This window comes from Watersipora subatra, chromosome 5, assembly GCF_963576615.1.
Source record: "Watersipora subatra chromosome 5, tzWatSuba1.1, whole genome shotgun sequence".
NCBI classification, from domain to species: domain Eukaryota; kingdom Metazoa; phylum Bryozoa; class Gymnolaemata; order Cheilostomatida; family Watersiporidae; genus Watersipora; species Watersipora subatra.
The window spans coordinates 45,684,351-45,702,744 of NC_088712.1; the positions used below are offsets into that span (position 1 = coordinate 45,684,351).

Below are 18,394 nucleotides of genomic sequence, written 5' to 3' on the forward strand. Positions count from 1 at the left end.
TTTTTATTTTATTTCTTTTAGTCTTTTCATCATGTGCAATAGAAACAATCTAAACATGCCAAAGAGTACAAACAGAAAGTTCTAGAATATCATTATATTTTAAATAAATTATTTGTGGTATTAATAGCTGTTGTAACGGATTAACCGACAAACGGACGAACGAACGGACAAGCGGACGAACAGATGATCGGATGAATAAAAAGATGAACAGACGAACAAACGAAGGAACGGATGTGTGGACGAACGGTCAAACGAACAAATGGACAAATGAGCAAACAAAAAAACTGACAAACGAACAATTGAACAAACGGCATGACGAACAAACGAACAAATGAAAAAAACGGACAAATAAACAATTAAACAAAAGGACAATTGAACAAACGGACAAGCGGACAAACTGACCAACGGACAAACAGGCAAACGGACAAGGGGACAAACGGTCAAACGGATAAATGGACCAATGGACAAACTTGTTCAGCACTCATATGTGTAATAGTAAAGATGAGTATTTTGATTGCTGTTATAACCAACATGTACTCTGTACTCTAAAGGCTACTGATTAGTGAAAAAATAACATTAGCTTAGACTTTTGTGGCAACTATTCTCTATTTCGAATAGCTTTATCTAGCAGTTGACTTTTCATAGAACTTCTGGCTCTACCACACTAGTGTTTTCCGTTTCAGTGACTGGAATATTTTACCATCATATTCCTATTACTATAAATATTTATTAATAGTTGTGAACAGTTAAACGTACAAAATTTGGATCAGAAAACAATAAATGATTATTTTATACCATGAGTTTTTAATTTAGGATTGCTTCTCAATTATATTCGGTAGTTGCTACCGGTGATACAGTTTATGAACTTAAATGTGCTACTCTCAAGTTCATGAATAGCGACGCAGGTTAACAAGACCTGAAAGGTGCTATCATAACAGTCAAATCATAACCTCCTATCATTAATTAGTGAATTAATTAATTACAGTTTCACATAAGAAGTATGGTATGTTTTATGAAAATATTTTTGTTTCCCCTCTTTTCTTTTGCTGCTTGACATTTCAATTTTTCATTTCTTTGATTGGTTATTTTTCAATCAATTCTTTCATTAAATTTGTCTGTTATGCTTTTATTATGTGAATTTTAAATTTAGGAAGCCATGTATGTATTTAACAATTTTTTAGCATTTCTAATTGAGGTTTTGGCTGAATTTTCATGATTTTTAGGCTTCTTCTTGCTTCCATTTGCTATTACATTCACAATAAAAAAAGAGATTGTCCCATTAAAAGATTTGATATATAGTTTAGTTCAAAGTTGCGCTCTTTGATATAGAATTGATGAAATGACTCCGTAACATTCTCACACTGTCCCAAAACCGTTTGTTAACATACATATTTGTATTAAGTATTGCTAAAATAATTGTTTTGTTGACATCACAATCAACATAAGTATAATTTTAGTGATACAACACAATCTTTTTCTATTTTGGATTGTCTGAGACATGCAAACAATTAAGGTTTTATAGCCATTGTTGCCTCTTACTGCAACAAGTGAGAGGTGAAGTAAAAGTGGTTAGTGGATTTCTAGCTGAGGGGTTTTTCCTCTTACCTATGTTATTATTATGTTAAATGGCGTTGAATGGGTAATACATTTTTTGCACATATAATTTACTTTTCACCAACGTATGCAACATTTACCATTCTAGCCTTAACTTGAAGGTGTTTGTTTAATACTGTGTACTGTGTTTATTTTTGAATACTGTGTTTATTTCTGTGAACTGTGTCTATTCCTGGTAAAAATGACCCTGTACCAGCTGCAGTGACTACTAAATCTTCGTACTGATTGCAATACCCTTGCAATAGTTTAAGCATTTTAATTCGCAAATAGGCACCTACTCATGTTGGGTATGGCTTTATGCATTGCACTACCTTAAGCATTAAACAGTAAACCATTGAAGCTTCACTGGTGTAGTAACTATGTGCACAATTCATTTTATAGTACAGCCAGTTGGACTGCCTAGTGTATCTGATAAACCCTCCAAAACTGGAGGTCCCGAGATTAAATCTAATGCGCAGCAAATTTGTATTCATAACTCTTTTTTGCTATAATAGAACAAGCAGACACACATACGATTGTTGAAACTTATATAGAGGTAGATGTAGATATATTTGAACCAATATTTTCAAGTACTAGGGGTCCTACCACACAAAGTTGTTGTCAGAATAGTCACAAAACATGGGAGGACCCCCAGTACTGGCAAGTATACTATCATCTGCTGAACAGACCAAACTAGCTACTGTTATGAGTACTCAAGTTAAACTTCCTGTATGTAAAATGAGAGTATATGCCCTGTATCATTGCAGAGCTAGTAGTTGTTAGTACAACAGTGTGGGCAATTCCTTGAAGACCAAGTATGATGTTTGCTTAGCTTACTGCTTGTACACACTGTGCATGTTTTGAAAGCATTGTTGAACAAGCAATAGTTTAATCAGCTTGTTTGATTCCTGTAGCAAGGGAATTTTGACAAATGGAGACAAGTTTCTAGTACAACATTATTAATGCTGTCAACATAAAATGCGCAACAATGAGATTCTTGCATAATACTTGCATGGTACATTTTATTTAACTAGATGTTATTCTTATATGATATAAACAGTAGGCTTTAAAAAATTTAAAACCACATCTGAAACACGTACAGAGGCAAAACTTTGAAGAAATAACCTTAATCAGTAAAATTTAAAACTACTATCTAATATGAGATATAGAGTTATAGCCAGATGTAGCGATTTAATTGAAACCATGAAGGAGAACAAAGTGTTATTGTTGCGCGGGAGGAGGTGCAATTCTGGCATTAGCTCCAGGTCTTCCTCGAGAATTCGAGCTCGAAGGACCAGGACTTCCATCTTGAAGAAGAGCACCTACACCGGATGTTTGGAAACTAGGAAAGGTGGTAGTAACTTGGCAGTAAACCTGACAAAGACCTTTTCCACGATTCACTCCGTTCTCATACCTCCTGTTCAATCCAATGTAAGTTGTCCGCTCATTTGGTTCAAAAAAGTAGGGGTGGCCAACTTCAAAGTAGTGTGCAGGAGGGGGGTTGTAGAAAGTCAGATGGTCTTTGCGAAAGTTGTAATAAGTCCAGCTGAAATAATACACTGTGTGTAGTCTATACACTTTGAGACCAGCATTTTTGTTTACCACAAAGCTTTAAAACAAATTAGCTTTTCATAAACTTTTTATAACATTATTTGGCATAAAAACATCCTGCATGTACATGTAAGTCTATTGTGTGTACATGTATGTCTACTGCATTTAGACGTAAGGAGGTGATAATAGATTTCTGAGTGCGTTATATCCTCGACTACAAACATGCTCAAATAAAAATAAAAGTATTTCAAAAGATCAATATTACATCAAAGCAAGTTTTTTAGTTTGACAACAATTTAGGAGAAAACCTCTGGCTCATTTTTATTTTAGAGAGAATTTAGCACTTTTTCAGTCTTGTTGCAAAAAATGTTTCCATGAATTCACTTTAAATCTGTCAACTTTTGCTTATACACTTTGGTGAAAATTTGTTTCCTACTGACATAGGTAACAAAGTGATATTATTGGCATCTTTACATCTCTGGCATTCTGATGAATATTGATCATATTAAAAAATTGAATATGATCGATATTGGCTGGTTTGGCTGGTTTTCCTCACTGAAATGTACAAGAGTTTAAATACAAAGATCTACTTTTATTTATATATCTATAATGATACGGGAAAATAAAAAATATTTTCAATTATCACTGTTTTTTATTCTTCCCATTTAACATTGAAAATACTCAAGACAAAATTTAGTAACAGGAAAAACACGTTTATAGAAATAGTAACTGGCTAATAAGCCTTTAAACTCATTCCTTAAAATCAGTTAGTGATTGAAATGCATTAAATAATTAGTCTAGTAGCCTTTGAAAATTAACATCGCATAAAACTATTCAAATTATAAAAAACACTCCCAATCAAAACTCACAATGTTATAATCAAATACATCGTGTTGAGTGTCAATGATAAAAAAAACATGGCTGACATGAAAGAGCATGTTTGAAGGCTAATCTAATAACCTTACAGAGTTTGCAGCAGATGATGCAAACAAAAACTGCTAATCTTATAAAAAAAAATATTTTTAAACTTGATTTAAATGAGTTTGCAATTATTAATCTACTTTATTTAACGAAGTTATAACTTGTATGTAATTCAAAAAATATTGAACTGACATATTAGTTTTAAAAAAAGCGGTCTTTAAAATGCAGATCTTGTTGCATTTTTTTAAATGCAAATATCAATTAAATTATTAATACCGCTTTGCCATATTATTGGCTAAGAGGTAAAATCTGTCGCAAATGCTTCAACTCAAGAATTTGGTTTTAATAACAGATAAAGCAAAAATAATTTGGTCATTTTTATAACCAATAAAGCAAACAGAGGTGTGCAGCAGTTGATACTTTTGTATTTTTCCTATGTCAGCGTTATCTGTATAGCTGTTATACCTGCCAGAGACTGCATGAACCCAAATTTAATATATGTTTAGAAGGGTGAAAAATATTTTACTTAGCACATACCTTATTTTTAAGTTCGAATGAAATATTATGCCAAATAATTTAAAAACTAGCCGTGCAAATGTTTTATAATTGTAATTTTGTTTCCTTTTAGCAATAATATCAGAAACGAACTTAGTAAAGCAATCTTGCAAAAAAGTGAAATTTGATTTAAAAAGGAAAACAATAAAACTCATAGCTCAGACATTGAGGTCTGCAATTATTGGTTTAAAGAGCGTGTAAGAATCGTTTATTGCAAGTAAAAAGTAGGAATTACCTGCTGCCAAATCGCTGGTGAGCATCACTGTATTGCCAAAAGTTGAACGCATAAGGATTGTCGGAAGAAGCCAGCTCAGGGGCGATAGTCGTATCAGATCCGTATTGCTCCACATAAGCCGTACGTGATGCTAAAATGCATATTAGGAATTAGATCAATCTGTATATTAATTGTGTTTTCTTTCCTTTGCAATTCTTGATAAATTTAGTTTATTATTGATTGAATGACTGTTATCAATAACTAACAACCATTGTTAGTATTGATTATTGATTGATTAACAATGCAACAAAGTTATGATATTTGTTTACCTATCACTTATGCTAAAATGATGGATTGACTGATAAAAAGTGTGATGATAATAATATTTAAGATCTACATTTAAAAAAAATAAGTCTCAAGCAATATAATGACAAATTAAACAAATTTGCTGATAACGTTTTCATTTTCAAAACAAATTGAGAAGTTTCTACTTCCTAATATATTTTTTACACTTTACAAACAGTACCTGCATAGTTGCCGGAGTCATGAGAAATGGTGTAAATGTATCTATTAGATTGAGGGTTGTTGGTCTCGAAGTAACAGAAAAAGCCATTAGGTCTTCCTGGTAGCTCCACCCTCAGCCTGGAACAGAGACCGACCACATTACAATCTGTGTACTATGTCAATAAAACTTAAGTTTTTATAGTTATTCGTCAATAATACATTACTTTTTAGACTAAAATACTTACTGGCTAGAGTAATCATTTCATATCAAAAACGTGAGATTGTCCAAATATTTGTTAAAATGAATTTTATTTTATTTGTAAATAATCTATATTAATAAACCATGGTTTGTCGTTGTGTCTGTAAGTCTGTGTCTGTGTGTCTATGTCTATGTCTATGTCTATGTCTATGTCTATGTCTATGTCTATGTCTATGTCTATGTCTATGTCTATGTGTCTGTGTGTCTATGTACTTTACAGTTTTTAGACACTTAAATCTAAACTACACACATTTGTTTATGCCTTCCTCTAAGTCAGCAATAATATTTGGTTATAAAACAATGTCTGATGTCTGAGAATCAGTATTTTAAACACCCATCTGCAGGCCATCTGATTGAAATAAAAGAAATCATAAGCATGACTAGGCATAGTTCTAGTGTAATTATAAAATAATATTGTATCAAACTTAGCTTTACATCTTAATGCCGAATATCTTTTTAACCGATGGTTTGAGTTGATTCTTTAACATTTCAAGTTAAATTTAAAGTTGAATTCGAATTTTCAACTGACAATATTAAAAGTTAACAAACGCTTTCTTGGAAATCAAAATGTTTTTATTTACAGATCTCTTCGATCATCTTCAAGCAATCATGACCTTTATTAATAATCAGGAATTACTTAAATGCTTTTTCAGTTTCTCAATATAAATTAGTTATATTTAATAAATATGCTTAAATATATACGTAATGCTTACTGTGTTCAGCTTTGAGCCATTTTTCAGAAATGGTTTCACATAATTTTTGACAAATAGTTTTGTTGAAATATGTTTGAAAAATAGCATTAGAAAACACGAACTGGCAAATTGAAAGCTGAAAAACTCTAAACTTACTTTTAAAATAAATTTTCTAATAATAAAATGGACTTTTTACTGTACCATAAAAATTTGGAATGTTCTTTAAATTTTGTTGGTAAAAACAATTAATAATAAAGGTTTAATGTTGTGTATGTAAGTTACTTCTGCTTACCTATTCTCGAAATCAAATTTTACTGAGATATGCATACAAATAACCTACTGGTAGTTAAGACGACACTCCGAGCTGGTACCAGGAGAGCTAGTTTGAGGTGTGAAATAAAAGTATGGTCCATTAACATCACAGCCAACACCTGTTCGAAGATTGCAGCTTACTGACTCCTGCGCATTTATTAACTCTGAAATAAAAACTTGTGGTACTAACATAATATAACAATGATATAACAAATCACTGTCAAGTGGTGAACTATTAGAGCGTAACATTTATTGAAAAAAATATTTCTTTCAAAATTTTAGCAGAAGTCCTAATTTTATAATTTCAATTGCGGCTAACAATTTGAAAATCTTCAAATATGGTGATGTGTACATGCAATGCAGTCAACAAGACCATTGCAAGAATACACATGTAAATCTGTATTAAGCACTAAAGTGGGCAAAATAAGAATCACACAGAAATGAACGCAGCGCACCAAAAATCACTAGTTCACGAAAACAAAAACCTTCATTAAAAGGTTACAACAGCAAATGTTATATATTGTCAATATTAACAAATATGCTGTACAAAAACTGTTTTATTACCAGTGCAATGTCAGGCATTCAACTAGCACATATATACATGTATATATAATTGTATATATATATATATATATATTTTTTTTTTGTAATTAAATTTAGCAGATACCATTAAAATTAGGCTGAAAATGACATATAATATATATAAATATGTATAAATAAATATATATAAATATAATTATATCTACACAGATATACAATTATATGTAATACATTTTAGCCAATAGCTGTAGAAATTCTGCTGACAATAAAAATAATAAGTTAAAGTTAATTCTGCAGCTCTTTAATTATTGAACTAAACTGATTTGATTATTGGTAGAAACATAAATATATTTATCAAGCAATAATCTGATTATTATTTTAAGTATTTTTAATTGCCCAACAGCAATAATACAACATCATCAGTTAATTCCTAAGAAAAATGTTAAAATGTCTTTGATTAAAATTATTAATAACTAATCGAATTTGACTTGAATTTGAAAAAAATTAGAATGAAAAACTATTTAATGGTAATTAAAATACAGTTCCCATTCAATTATACAAAGATCTGCATCTACAAAGTGGTAATTATAGTATGTTCGTTAAACTATACTCACCAATGGCAAACACTGCAACCACTACAATGAGAAGCTTCATATTTGCTGCGGTTTCTTCAGATGCTGAACAGCCTCAACTCGCGAACCCTTATATACCTTTATTCAATCATATAGCCTGAAACCTAAACTAGTCACTATTACTTATTTGAACTCATTTGCATAAGCTTTTAATATGCTGTTGAAAACCTCAGTCTACCTGATACGGAAAATAGCCATTAATTATGTTCATGTTTCCTATTAAAGAAAACTGGTAAACATTCAAGCAGAATGTATAAAGCTTATGAAGAAACATGATGATATCATCTTTGAAGCCATAGTTGAGCGTCTTCTTGGGCTATTGCCTATAACCAGTAGTTATACTTCATAATTGATCTGGTTATAAGGAAATGGTACATAAAACTGTACAAATAGACCATGAAGAGGTATTGTAAGAATGCCTTTCTGATCATAATTGTGAAGCAAAGCAAAGTAATAGATTGGTACTTGTTAGGGTTAAGTACACCTTTAATGTTAAAGGTTATGGCAAGGCTTGGTCCATGTTGCAGCATTTACCTGTCTTTATAAATAAACTGAAAAATTTATTTGAGCAGCTGATCTTAAACTATTACAAAAGTGAATGCAAAAATCTGCTTTGATAATAAAGACGGCTGTGAACTAGCATTTAGCTGAGTTTTGTCAGTACAGTTTCAATTCTGAACAGTTTGTATTTTAAAACTTTTATTCAGTTGACCAAATTTCGAGTTTTTCATTGAAACAGTTTTGATGATCACATTTTAGTTAAATTTACTTTCAAACTAGTTGAAAACGCTTATTGCCACGTAAAGACTTGTGAAATCAAGTAGCAGCCCTATTGCAAACTTTGCTGCAGATATGTCATATTGAAGAAATTTACTCTTAACGAAAAGCTGCTAAACAAGGAGCAGCTGTAGTTCATTGGTTAGGTCGCTTGTATATAATTAGTAGGTCGATGGTTAGAATCACGGAAGGACCATTGGTGGTTTTATGAGAAAAAAATTCATGAATAGATGCATTTAAATCGACCTTATGTATGATTATACACAATGATATATGATATCAACTCTGGCATACTTAAAAATAAACTAATGCAAAATTGTAATACACTTTATAAAAAAATTATCAGTTTTTTATTTTTTCCAATTGTTTTGTTATCTGAGCTGATCTGTCTGCCTGGGTGTTTCAGGATTAAAAAACAAAACCCGATTGCAGTTAAAACACACAACAGCAAAATACTTGCAATATGATGTCACTAGCTGGTTTCGTTGCGATAGCTGATATCGGTTACTGCGTTCAAGTTGCAGCATTACTCGTCTCTATTTTGTTGGTCTCTCTGCAGCTATAGACACCATCATTACACTTTCGATTATTCTGACCATTTTAATTTTGGTAATTTTAATCTTGAAATATCCTAGCAGTCTGATTACGTCAAACAACAAAAACACTTCCAAATTATAAAAAATATCGACACATTTACAATGTAGATAAAATCTACAAAGATTTGGTGAAACTTATTTTTAAGTAACCGGTATGTTGATTATTATTGAACAAAAGATGTTTACTGTTTGTACACTGTTTTTACACAATGTTTTAATTTATGATTCTATTAAATATTTTATTAGATTACTTTTCTAATTTTTAACAAACATCATGCTGTATTTAATATACTTATACACAGAGAGAAAAAAATGATTGTAATTTGATTTAGCCAGGCTTAAGATTTAATATTATGTTGATAATGATCTAAAAATCACTGTTACCCATAACACATACCCATACTGATTGAAGAGTGATTTGATAATGATAATTAATGGCAAATTAATCAAGAACTGGAGTAAATAGTGAGTCTATCCCACATTCAGCTGACAACTCAAACTTCAATCACAACTGATCATTCTTAAATCAGTGAAGCAAAATGAAAAAATCAATCATATGACACTGAAGATTGATTTAATAATGATCGCTAATTAATTGTTGACAGCCAGGACTATCAAAATTCAATCACATACTTTCTCATGAATCTGTTTTAAATCATTGTTGAAATAAATCAAATTTCAGACAGTTGCCATTGAATATTGATTCCACAATCCACAGCAGTTTAGACCAAGAGTTGTTCCCACTTTAATCTGGTTACACATATTAAATACATATGTTACACATAAAAATACAACCATGTTCAATTGTCTCTGTATGAAATGCTTACAAGCATTCAATTTGCTGGAGTCCAACGCTATAAAGTTGCCGTGTGAGCTACCATAACAATTGTTTTTCTCTGTATATTCCAAGTATAATAAAAGTTCAAAAAGTTTACAATTATAAACCGCATGGCAGTTTAGTGAACTGAGCTAAGAAATGTAATGCATTGTATTTTGAACCGCATCAAGCTGGGGTTAGTTCATGAAATTATCTGTTCCCTAATTGGAACTAGACAAAAGCGTTGGATTTGAACTTGGTAGTGGAAACTAACAGTCAATAAATTAAAAGTACTGGACATCCTTCCTTGCTGAGATCTGGGCACTGCCCCCTTAATTGATTCATATGAACAATTTATACATTTGGAGAATTATAAATATATTCATTCGTCAGTTTGTTCAAACCTAGCTAGATATTCTCTCAAGAAAGGTTTTCAACATGGCATTGTTGAGTTCACTGAACTAAGGTTTCTTTGCACAACTTTGCAGAAATGGTGTGTAGCCAAACCCCTTTTTTGGCCCAAGACTGCTTTGGTTTGATCGCTGGGGTAATGAAATGCTGGAATAAGACTACACAACAGAGTAAATTATTGAGAATTCGGTAATTGCATTAACCTTTTGCCTACCAAATGTAAAATGGTAAAATACGAAATTTCCTCTAGCAACTTATCTCATCATAATATGTTTAGCTTGGATGTCAAAAGTCTAGTAATATAAGGGCCAAGACTGAGATCTCATTAATAAATCCAGACCACCATATCATCGACTTAGCTGCACAGACTGCAGCAAGTCATATCTCACGTTCTACCAGCAACACAAAATTGAGCTGTCATTTACAAAGCTGTTTATTAACGAGCTTATGCAGAAGCAATGAAAGCTCTTTAGGCATGCTCTCTATCTAATGAATCCAATGAAATAGCTGGCCAAGGACTGAAATGATCAACTTGCAATAGTTGTTTTAAATTTTCTATTAAACCTTTGACTGTTGTAGTAAGGAAATAGCTATGATCAGAAGGTTGTTGATTTTCAAATCTGGAATAATTGAAAAATTGCCTTATGGCATATTATTGGTCTACTCTGGAATGTCAACAGTATAATTATTATTATTAGACTTCTTTGATATTGAAAAAAATTCATTTTGAAGCAATTGAAATTTCACAAGCATGACTAAGTTGTGTACATATTAATAATTAGAGCTTTGTATATATTCTTCTTGATAAACATAGAATTGTGTTGTGAATCTCTTGACTAAATAGTTGTACATGTAAAACCAAGTAAAATTATAGTATCACACATTTTCACACTTGCAGAAAATTGGAATGAGCTACAATAAATGAATGTTGAAAACGGGGCAATCAGTCAAACATTGCTTTTGTAGACAGTTTTAGATATAATTGATATCAATGGTGAAAACCCTCTGTCTAATATTATTGGTTTTATTGTTTTATTTATTATTTAGTTTTATTGTAGCCTAAGCTCAGCCTGTCTCAGGTTAGTTGCAGTTGATATATTTTTATATACATGCTAGATGGTAAACTCATTGGCTGTTATGCTACAGCCTTCCTAATTCAGCGAGCCCAATACTATCTACTAGCCAATGCCTAAAACCTCTGTTGGATTGTGCATAAAATGCTATCTTCCACAATCTTCTACTACAATTATCTAATAATATATGATTGCTTATTTATAGCGTGGTTATACCTTGTCTTATTATTAACAGATGCTATGAGTTACATAACTTAATTCAATGATGGGATTTATGTTGTATATGAAACAATAACGCTGTGAGTTATTGGGAGTGCTTGCTTTCAGTATGGGCCAGCGCAACAACTAGAGCGACCTGGTAATATTACAACCACAGCTGAGAAGAACATTTTTATAGACAAGCATTTAGTTATTATTGTTGGTCACTTTGTTTATTTAGCTATCAGGATGTTTTGCTGAGCACTGTACACTATGATACCAAGCAGCCTTAATACTAGTATTCTGTAATGTGCTTTTGCAGTAGAAACAGGTAGTTGAAACCACCCCTTGACCGACAGCGAAACTCATGATGCCTTGAAATGAGTATGATTTAAATGTAAATTTCTATATGGATTGGCACTTCAATTATGGTGGTCTTTTGAAAAAAGTGGTTTTTGGTAGAGCTTATTGTATGTCAGGTTTTGAGGCAACTGAAGCCATTCTCCCATTATCAATGAAAACAAAAATAAAGTTTCAGCTAATCATACAAAGTTATTGTGCAATGCAGTCACAATTGCTTAACCAATGTTTCATGGATATAATTAATGGCCAATTGATGTTTGTCACTAGTATGACTGTATTTCACCAGAGATACAATAGCTAAGAAAACTTACCATCTTGTTAAAATTCAAGGATAAACATGACTCTGAAATCCTCTAATTGTAGCATGTAGCTAATGTATCCAAACTGCTGCAATCTAAGCTTGATGCTGTACTATTGACAAATTTTCATCACCTTACTATTTGAATGATGGCTTCAAACAACCCATTCGATGGCCATTGTCTGACTCAAATCTCCTAATTCCACTTTCCTAATTCAACAAACAAAATGTAGTTTGTGGAGTCGAATATAAGTGAATAGTATAGTATTAGTTGAGCCATATGTAAGCTTTCTACTAGAGCTAAAAGGATGAAATACTAGATTAAATTACTACATTACACTTATTTAGGATGTTTTGCCTTGCCTGATATCGATAAAATACACTTATTACCAGCAAAACATTTGGTTGGGAGCAATGATCTGGCAATTGTTTTCACTTAATCTGATACATAAAAACCTTTAGTGTATTTTATTTTACTGAGTGAAGATTGATTTCTCCTATAAGGTTGCATCGTCATTTGTAGTGCTCAGAAGATCTGTAACCTGTATGTTTAATTGACTTTTGTAAGTGTTGCTTAAAACATGGAGTTAAGGTGGTTATATGTGAGCCAAGGGGGTGGCCATGGTTTGCCATGAGCTGACATTTATACACAGTATCATATACATGTAGATGTCGATTTCGCTGTTTATTGGTGCTATACAGTATATACACAAAATTTGATTTACGTGGTAATAAGGAAAAACCCTGATAGTAATGCATTCCTGACACCGCACATCTTCGCCACTGTTGCAACATCTATCTGATACTCAACCCAACTGAAATGATTAATGTATCCATAATACAATATTCAGTATAAGACAAGCTATTCGTTTTTAAGTCAACTCAAGTAGCTACACTACACATATTGCGTGGTGGGGTAGAGGCACGGCTCTTTCCCTCTCCAAGAGAGCCTATCCAGACTAACTCATATTCATTATGTCTTTTTTTACATATGTTGACATCTTGGGGTTTTTAAAATGCTCTGTATTCCTAGCTTAAAAATACAAACTAAAATCATTGCATTCCACGGTTAACTATTATTCACAGTATTTTTGCTCAATACATGTACAACACATTGGCCATGTTTTGCTTTAAAGCTATAAATGCCCAATATCTATGATGATGTTAAGCGGCTCAGGCGCTGGGCAGCCTATTCATCGCATTGACCAATGAAAACAAGGGAGGCATTTTCAAATCATCCTTGTAGAATTAAAGCTGGAAATGGTCATTTTGCACTTGATACTGTTAAAGCGATCACCTAGTAGGATACACAACACAATAGACAACTATTCAGATAATTACAAAATATATCGTAGTGACGACATAGACAATATTGAAGCAAGTAACCATGAAGAGCTTGTGCCATCTGTGCCATCACACTTTCTGCAGTCATTTGGATAATCAATTGTGAAAGCCTGCCATGGTGAGTTTGTATAACATACAACATGGCACTATTTAGCCAAAAATTTATCATAAATGTCATACTAATGTTTCTGTCACTAAGCAATGTAAAATTCTTGAGAACTACATCATTGGATATCACAAAAAATCATAAAACACATGCGCACCCCTTGGAGCAAGAGTAATGGTGGCTGTATTGGAATTTTTAAGACTATATTCACAATCTCAAATCTTTTATAATTTAATGTATATTGTCTGTTGTTTAAAACATATAGAATATTTAACCTCACAGAAACAACAGAACAACTATGAAGAAATTGCTCACATATTCAACCAGAATATATCATTTAAATTTTTCTATCAATTTTAGACCAAGGCGTCGATGGAGATATTTTTATAGAACTGATGGAACACCAGCTGGCCAACCTTTAGCCTAACATGATCTCAAGAACTCAAACTCTCCTTCTTAGGCAACAGAAGGAGTTAAAACGAGTAAGTTGAAAAACATTAATTCAAATTGTAAGAGTATGTTGAGTAAATCAATATTCCCCATTGAGTTAGATAACTCCGAATCATTAACGCAAAGTTAGATAACTCCTAAACATCTACCCTACCTACCTACATAACTATATTACTAGCTGTAGCCAGAGCTATTAGTTATGACTTGTATTATTATCATCACCCAGACCTTAACACAGAGTTATATAGCTCCTAATCATTAACGCAGAGCTAGATAACTCCTAATCATTTACCCTACCTACCCACATAACTATATTACTAGTTGTAGCCAGAGCTCTTAGTTATGAATTGTATTATAATTATCACTCAATCCTTAACACAGAGTAAGGTAACTCCTAATCATTAATCCTACATGAGCTATTAGTTAAGAACTGTGTTATTACCTTTATGATTTTTACCTTTGTACCAATGATTACCAATTCACTTTTGTGGTTTTATAGGTGACAAGCTTGATGATGAAAAGCAATGTGTTTTGAGGGGCAAGTCGACAGCCACCAGCCTGTTTATGGAGAGACTTTCGCAAAGTACCTTGAATGAAACCAGCAGAGGAGCCATTGTATTGACAAATGAACAGGAATGCATCTACCTGGTTTTGCCAACGGGAGCAGTGTTCCTGATGGCAACTGAGGTAGATGCATGTCTGGCCTATGTTAAGTGTTTGTTTGTGGTTAACCAGAGGTACCACATCCAAGCCCATTCATCAGTTGGGGTTCTGGTGGAACGTCTGCTACGGCTGCTCTCATCATTGATGACAACAACCTCTGCATTGCAGATGAGACTTCTTCAAATGATTGGGATAGTCAAGTAACAGCTTCTCTAGAACTCCAACTGATGGTATCTCGGCTGGTGTCGCTAGTACTCAATTAAAGTATTTTATCTTTTATAATTATTTGTAAACATTTACATGTAAATACTTCATTGCAAAACAGTTCATTTTTAACCTTTTTATTCATATTATAGCTTTAAAGTTATCATAATATATTTTGCTTATACATATATTTAACCTCAGTATTTCATGAAAATAAAAATAATAAGTTCATAGTAATCAGTTCACTCAAGTGTGTAATTGTCTTCTCCTGGTATAAAATTACAATTTTATTGTGATTTAAAAATGACAGTACCATGAGTGAACAGGGAGCATCCATAGCAGCACAGCACTGAATCACAGAATGATTTAGTTTTGGTAATTTCCACTAAAAGCATCCTTGTACAACAACTCGACTATCAATCATAATATGATTGAAGAAGCCCTATTATACCTGTACCACAGCTCAACAATCAATCATAATAGGATTGAAAAAGCACTAGCAAAGCTGTACAAAAGCTCAACTTTCAATCATTATATGATTGATCAGGCACTAGCAAAACTGTACAAAAGCTCAACTTTCAATCATTATATGATTGATCAGGCACTAGCAAAACTGTACAAAAGCTCAACTTTCAATCATTATATGATTGATCAGGCACTAGCAAAACTGTACAAAAGTTCAACTTTCAATCATTATATGATTGATCAGGCACTAGCATACCTGTACAAAAGCTCAACTTTCAATCATTACATGATTGAACAAGCACTAGCATACCTGTACAAAAGCTCAACCATCAATTATTATATGATTGAAAAGGCACTAGCAAAGCTGTACAAAAGCTCAGCTATCAATCATAATATGATTTAATAGCCACAGTATGTGTTGGCATAGGTAAATCATTATTAAATGCAAATTAAATCAATTTTGAGTACAGTTTTGTCACCCTGAATTTAGATTTATTAATGATTTAAAATTCAATCAAAATTTCTCTCTGTGTATACACATATAAAAGCATTACTACTATAAACACATCCGCTATACACGACCATGTGTACGTATAATTGTGAAAAGAGTACATTTATAATTAGTATGAAGTTATATAAAATATGATTTGAGGTACAAAGTATACAAAGGTTTGCAGTTGTCTCTTAGAAGAGCTGGAAAATAATATATCAAAACGAGTTTCTATATAATATATGTTTATATAGAACCTTTAAATACGCAGAGAAAAGACCTTAAAAGTTGGAAGTCATTCGTTTTTGATATAGATATTGATTAATTCAGGAGCAAGCTAAGATAGGAAGCAAAACCATTGTAATACCATTATAATAAAAATACTGGTAGTTATGTATAAAATCACTACTACGATTATAACACTGGTATGTTTCTAGTTTTAGATTACTGTTGATGCCTTACTATTCCCCCAGTCTAATCAAAAAGTGCTGCCTGAATGTAAACTTAATGAATTGTTTGCTGTTATTTAGCTATTAAACAAACAGCATTGGTTATTTACTACCAGATGTTCAACTGGTAGAGCCTGCTAACTTGTTTAGTAAATACTGAGTCATTCAGAGCAAATATAAATAAATACTTAAAATGCTAGCCAGCAGTTTCAATGCAATACGTTGCTCCAAGTGAAAAATGTTTTTTTAGCAATATAAATACATGTAGTTATTGAGTGTTTTAAAATTCTGGCAGAAGCTTTCTCAAGTTTTTGAACTTTTTTTCAACTTGCTAAAACATCATAGCATTGTACATAAGCCTTGATATAAAAGATGTTTAGCTGTGTTTAAGTTTAACATAATAAAAAATTTTAACATTGTACTGAACTGAGCTTCAAGCAAACTTCTTAAATTAAACATAATTAAAAATCCACAAGTATGAGTTAAATTAGTTTCAAACATTTTTTTGCAATAAAAAATCTACCTTAAAAATTTCAAAGTTAGTGTATTAGTTTTTTTGCATTCAAGTGCAAGTTGATTTGCTTACTTGTCTGGCAGTCAAAAAAGTACATGTATAACAGTTTTGGTGAATTAAGAACATTCATTAATAGCTTTGGTATATAATTTCCATCTTCCGATACCGACAACAGAAAATATTATTTCTTTTAGAATATCTATACAAAGACTTGTGTACTCCCGACTATGTATTTCGGCTCACCTCATTTCTACCAATAAAATCACAAAATCAATTAAAATCCCAATATCACCTCTGATTTTCCCATTTTGATGACAGGTTTCAAAGTCCTGTGTAAATTATGCCTAACATTTTTTGTTTGTTGTTTCACACATATTAAATACATTGCTTACTGTTTTGTGACACCAACATTCTCTACATCTACAATCGTATGTTTAATTAAATAAAATTTCGGTTATTACAGCCTACATATCATTGTCCTGACTCATCTGCAATACTATTAGATGACCAACCTTTAAAACACTTTGTTAAACTCACTCAATAATGCCCGATTTCTGTTTTCTGATTCTTGGTTTTGGCATGAAATGAAAAACATTCATTTGTTGATTTTTTTGAATAGTACTAAAAGCTATACATACATCAAAAACAACACATGGATAATGAAAACTAAAAGTTTGAACAATTTGACAAATATAATGGGCTACAGATAATCTTTCTTGTAAGAGCAGTCCTTATGTATTCACATTGTCAACCCGATGGTTTACCTCAGTTGACCTCAAAAATAAGATCCGAAGAGACAAAATAAAATGATATCCGATGCTTTTATTAAGCAAAAGCTGGGAGAAGATTGAAAGGAAAAACTTTTGAAGAAAAATTTAGGAAAAACATAAATTAAACATAAAATTGCACACAAATTTTGTTGTTTTTATTAGAAAGTATGCATATTTTTCTATCTATTCCAATCAGTTTTGATGTTTGAAGTAATCTGAATGTTTGGATGTTTCAAAATTAAATTCAACATAACTTCATCGCAGGTAAAATGTTTAGGTAAAAAATTAGTGCAAACTAGAGTCACTAGTGGCAATCGTTGCTATAGTTGTTGATGTGTTCAAGGTGCTATGTTTAGCATCTCTATTCTAGTTACTTGAGCTGATTCGCATTGATTTCAATCTTGAAGCATCCGAACAGGTTTTGCTATTTGTACTATGATTCAACAAATTCCTTATTTTCAAGTTTTTAATCTTATAAGCATAATTATCTTTAAAATTGTGAGTCAGCAAACATGTCAAAATGCTGTGTCTAACCAAAGCCAAATCTGCTGCTGTGAAACAAGAAAAATTGCTGCAACGAAAACTGACAAAGCTGCAGTTGTCGACAACATTCCTATTAAAGAGAAACATGCA

The 18,394-nt window shown here is 32.0% G+C and overlaps 1 protein-coding gene across 1 annotated transcript in view; it reads right to left on the reverse strand.

The window, feature by feature from the left end:
* Positions 1-2,598: 2,598 nt before the first annotated feature.
* LOC137396657 (uncharacterized) overlaps positions 2,599-18,394 on the reverse strand; it is a 60,779-nt gene continuing 44,983 nt past the window's right edge. The window contains exons 2-6 of the mRNA XM_068082975.1: positions 7,756-7,795; positions 6,630-6,765; positions 5,361-5,476; positions 4,856-4,985; positions 2,599-3,139 (exon numbers count right to left, since the gene is read on the reverse strand). Coding sequence (XP_067939076.1) covers positions 2,815-3,139; positions 4,856-4,985; positions 5,361-5,476; positions 6,630-6,765; positions 7,756-7,795 — 747 coding nt within the window. The 3' untranslated portion in view covers positions 2,599-2,814. The remainder of the gene's footprint in view (positions 3,140-4,855; positions 4,986-5,360; positions 5,477-6,629; positions 6,766-7,755; positions 7,796-18,394) is intronic.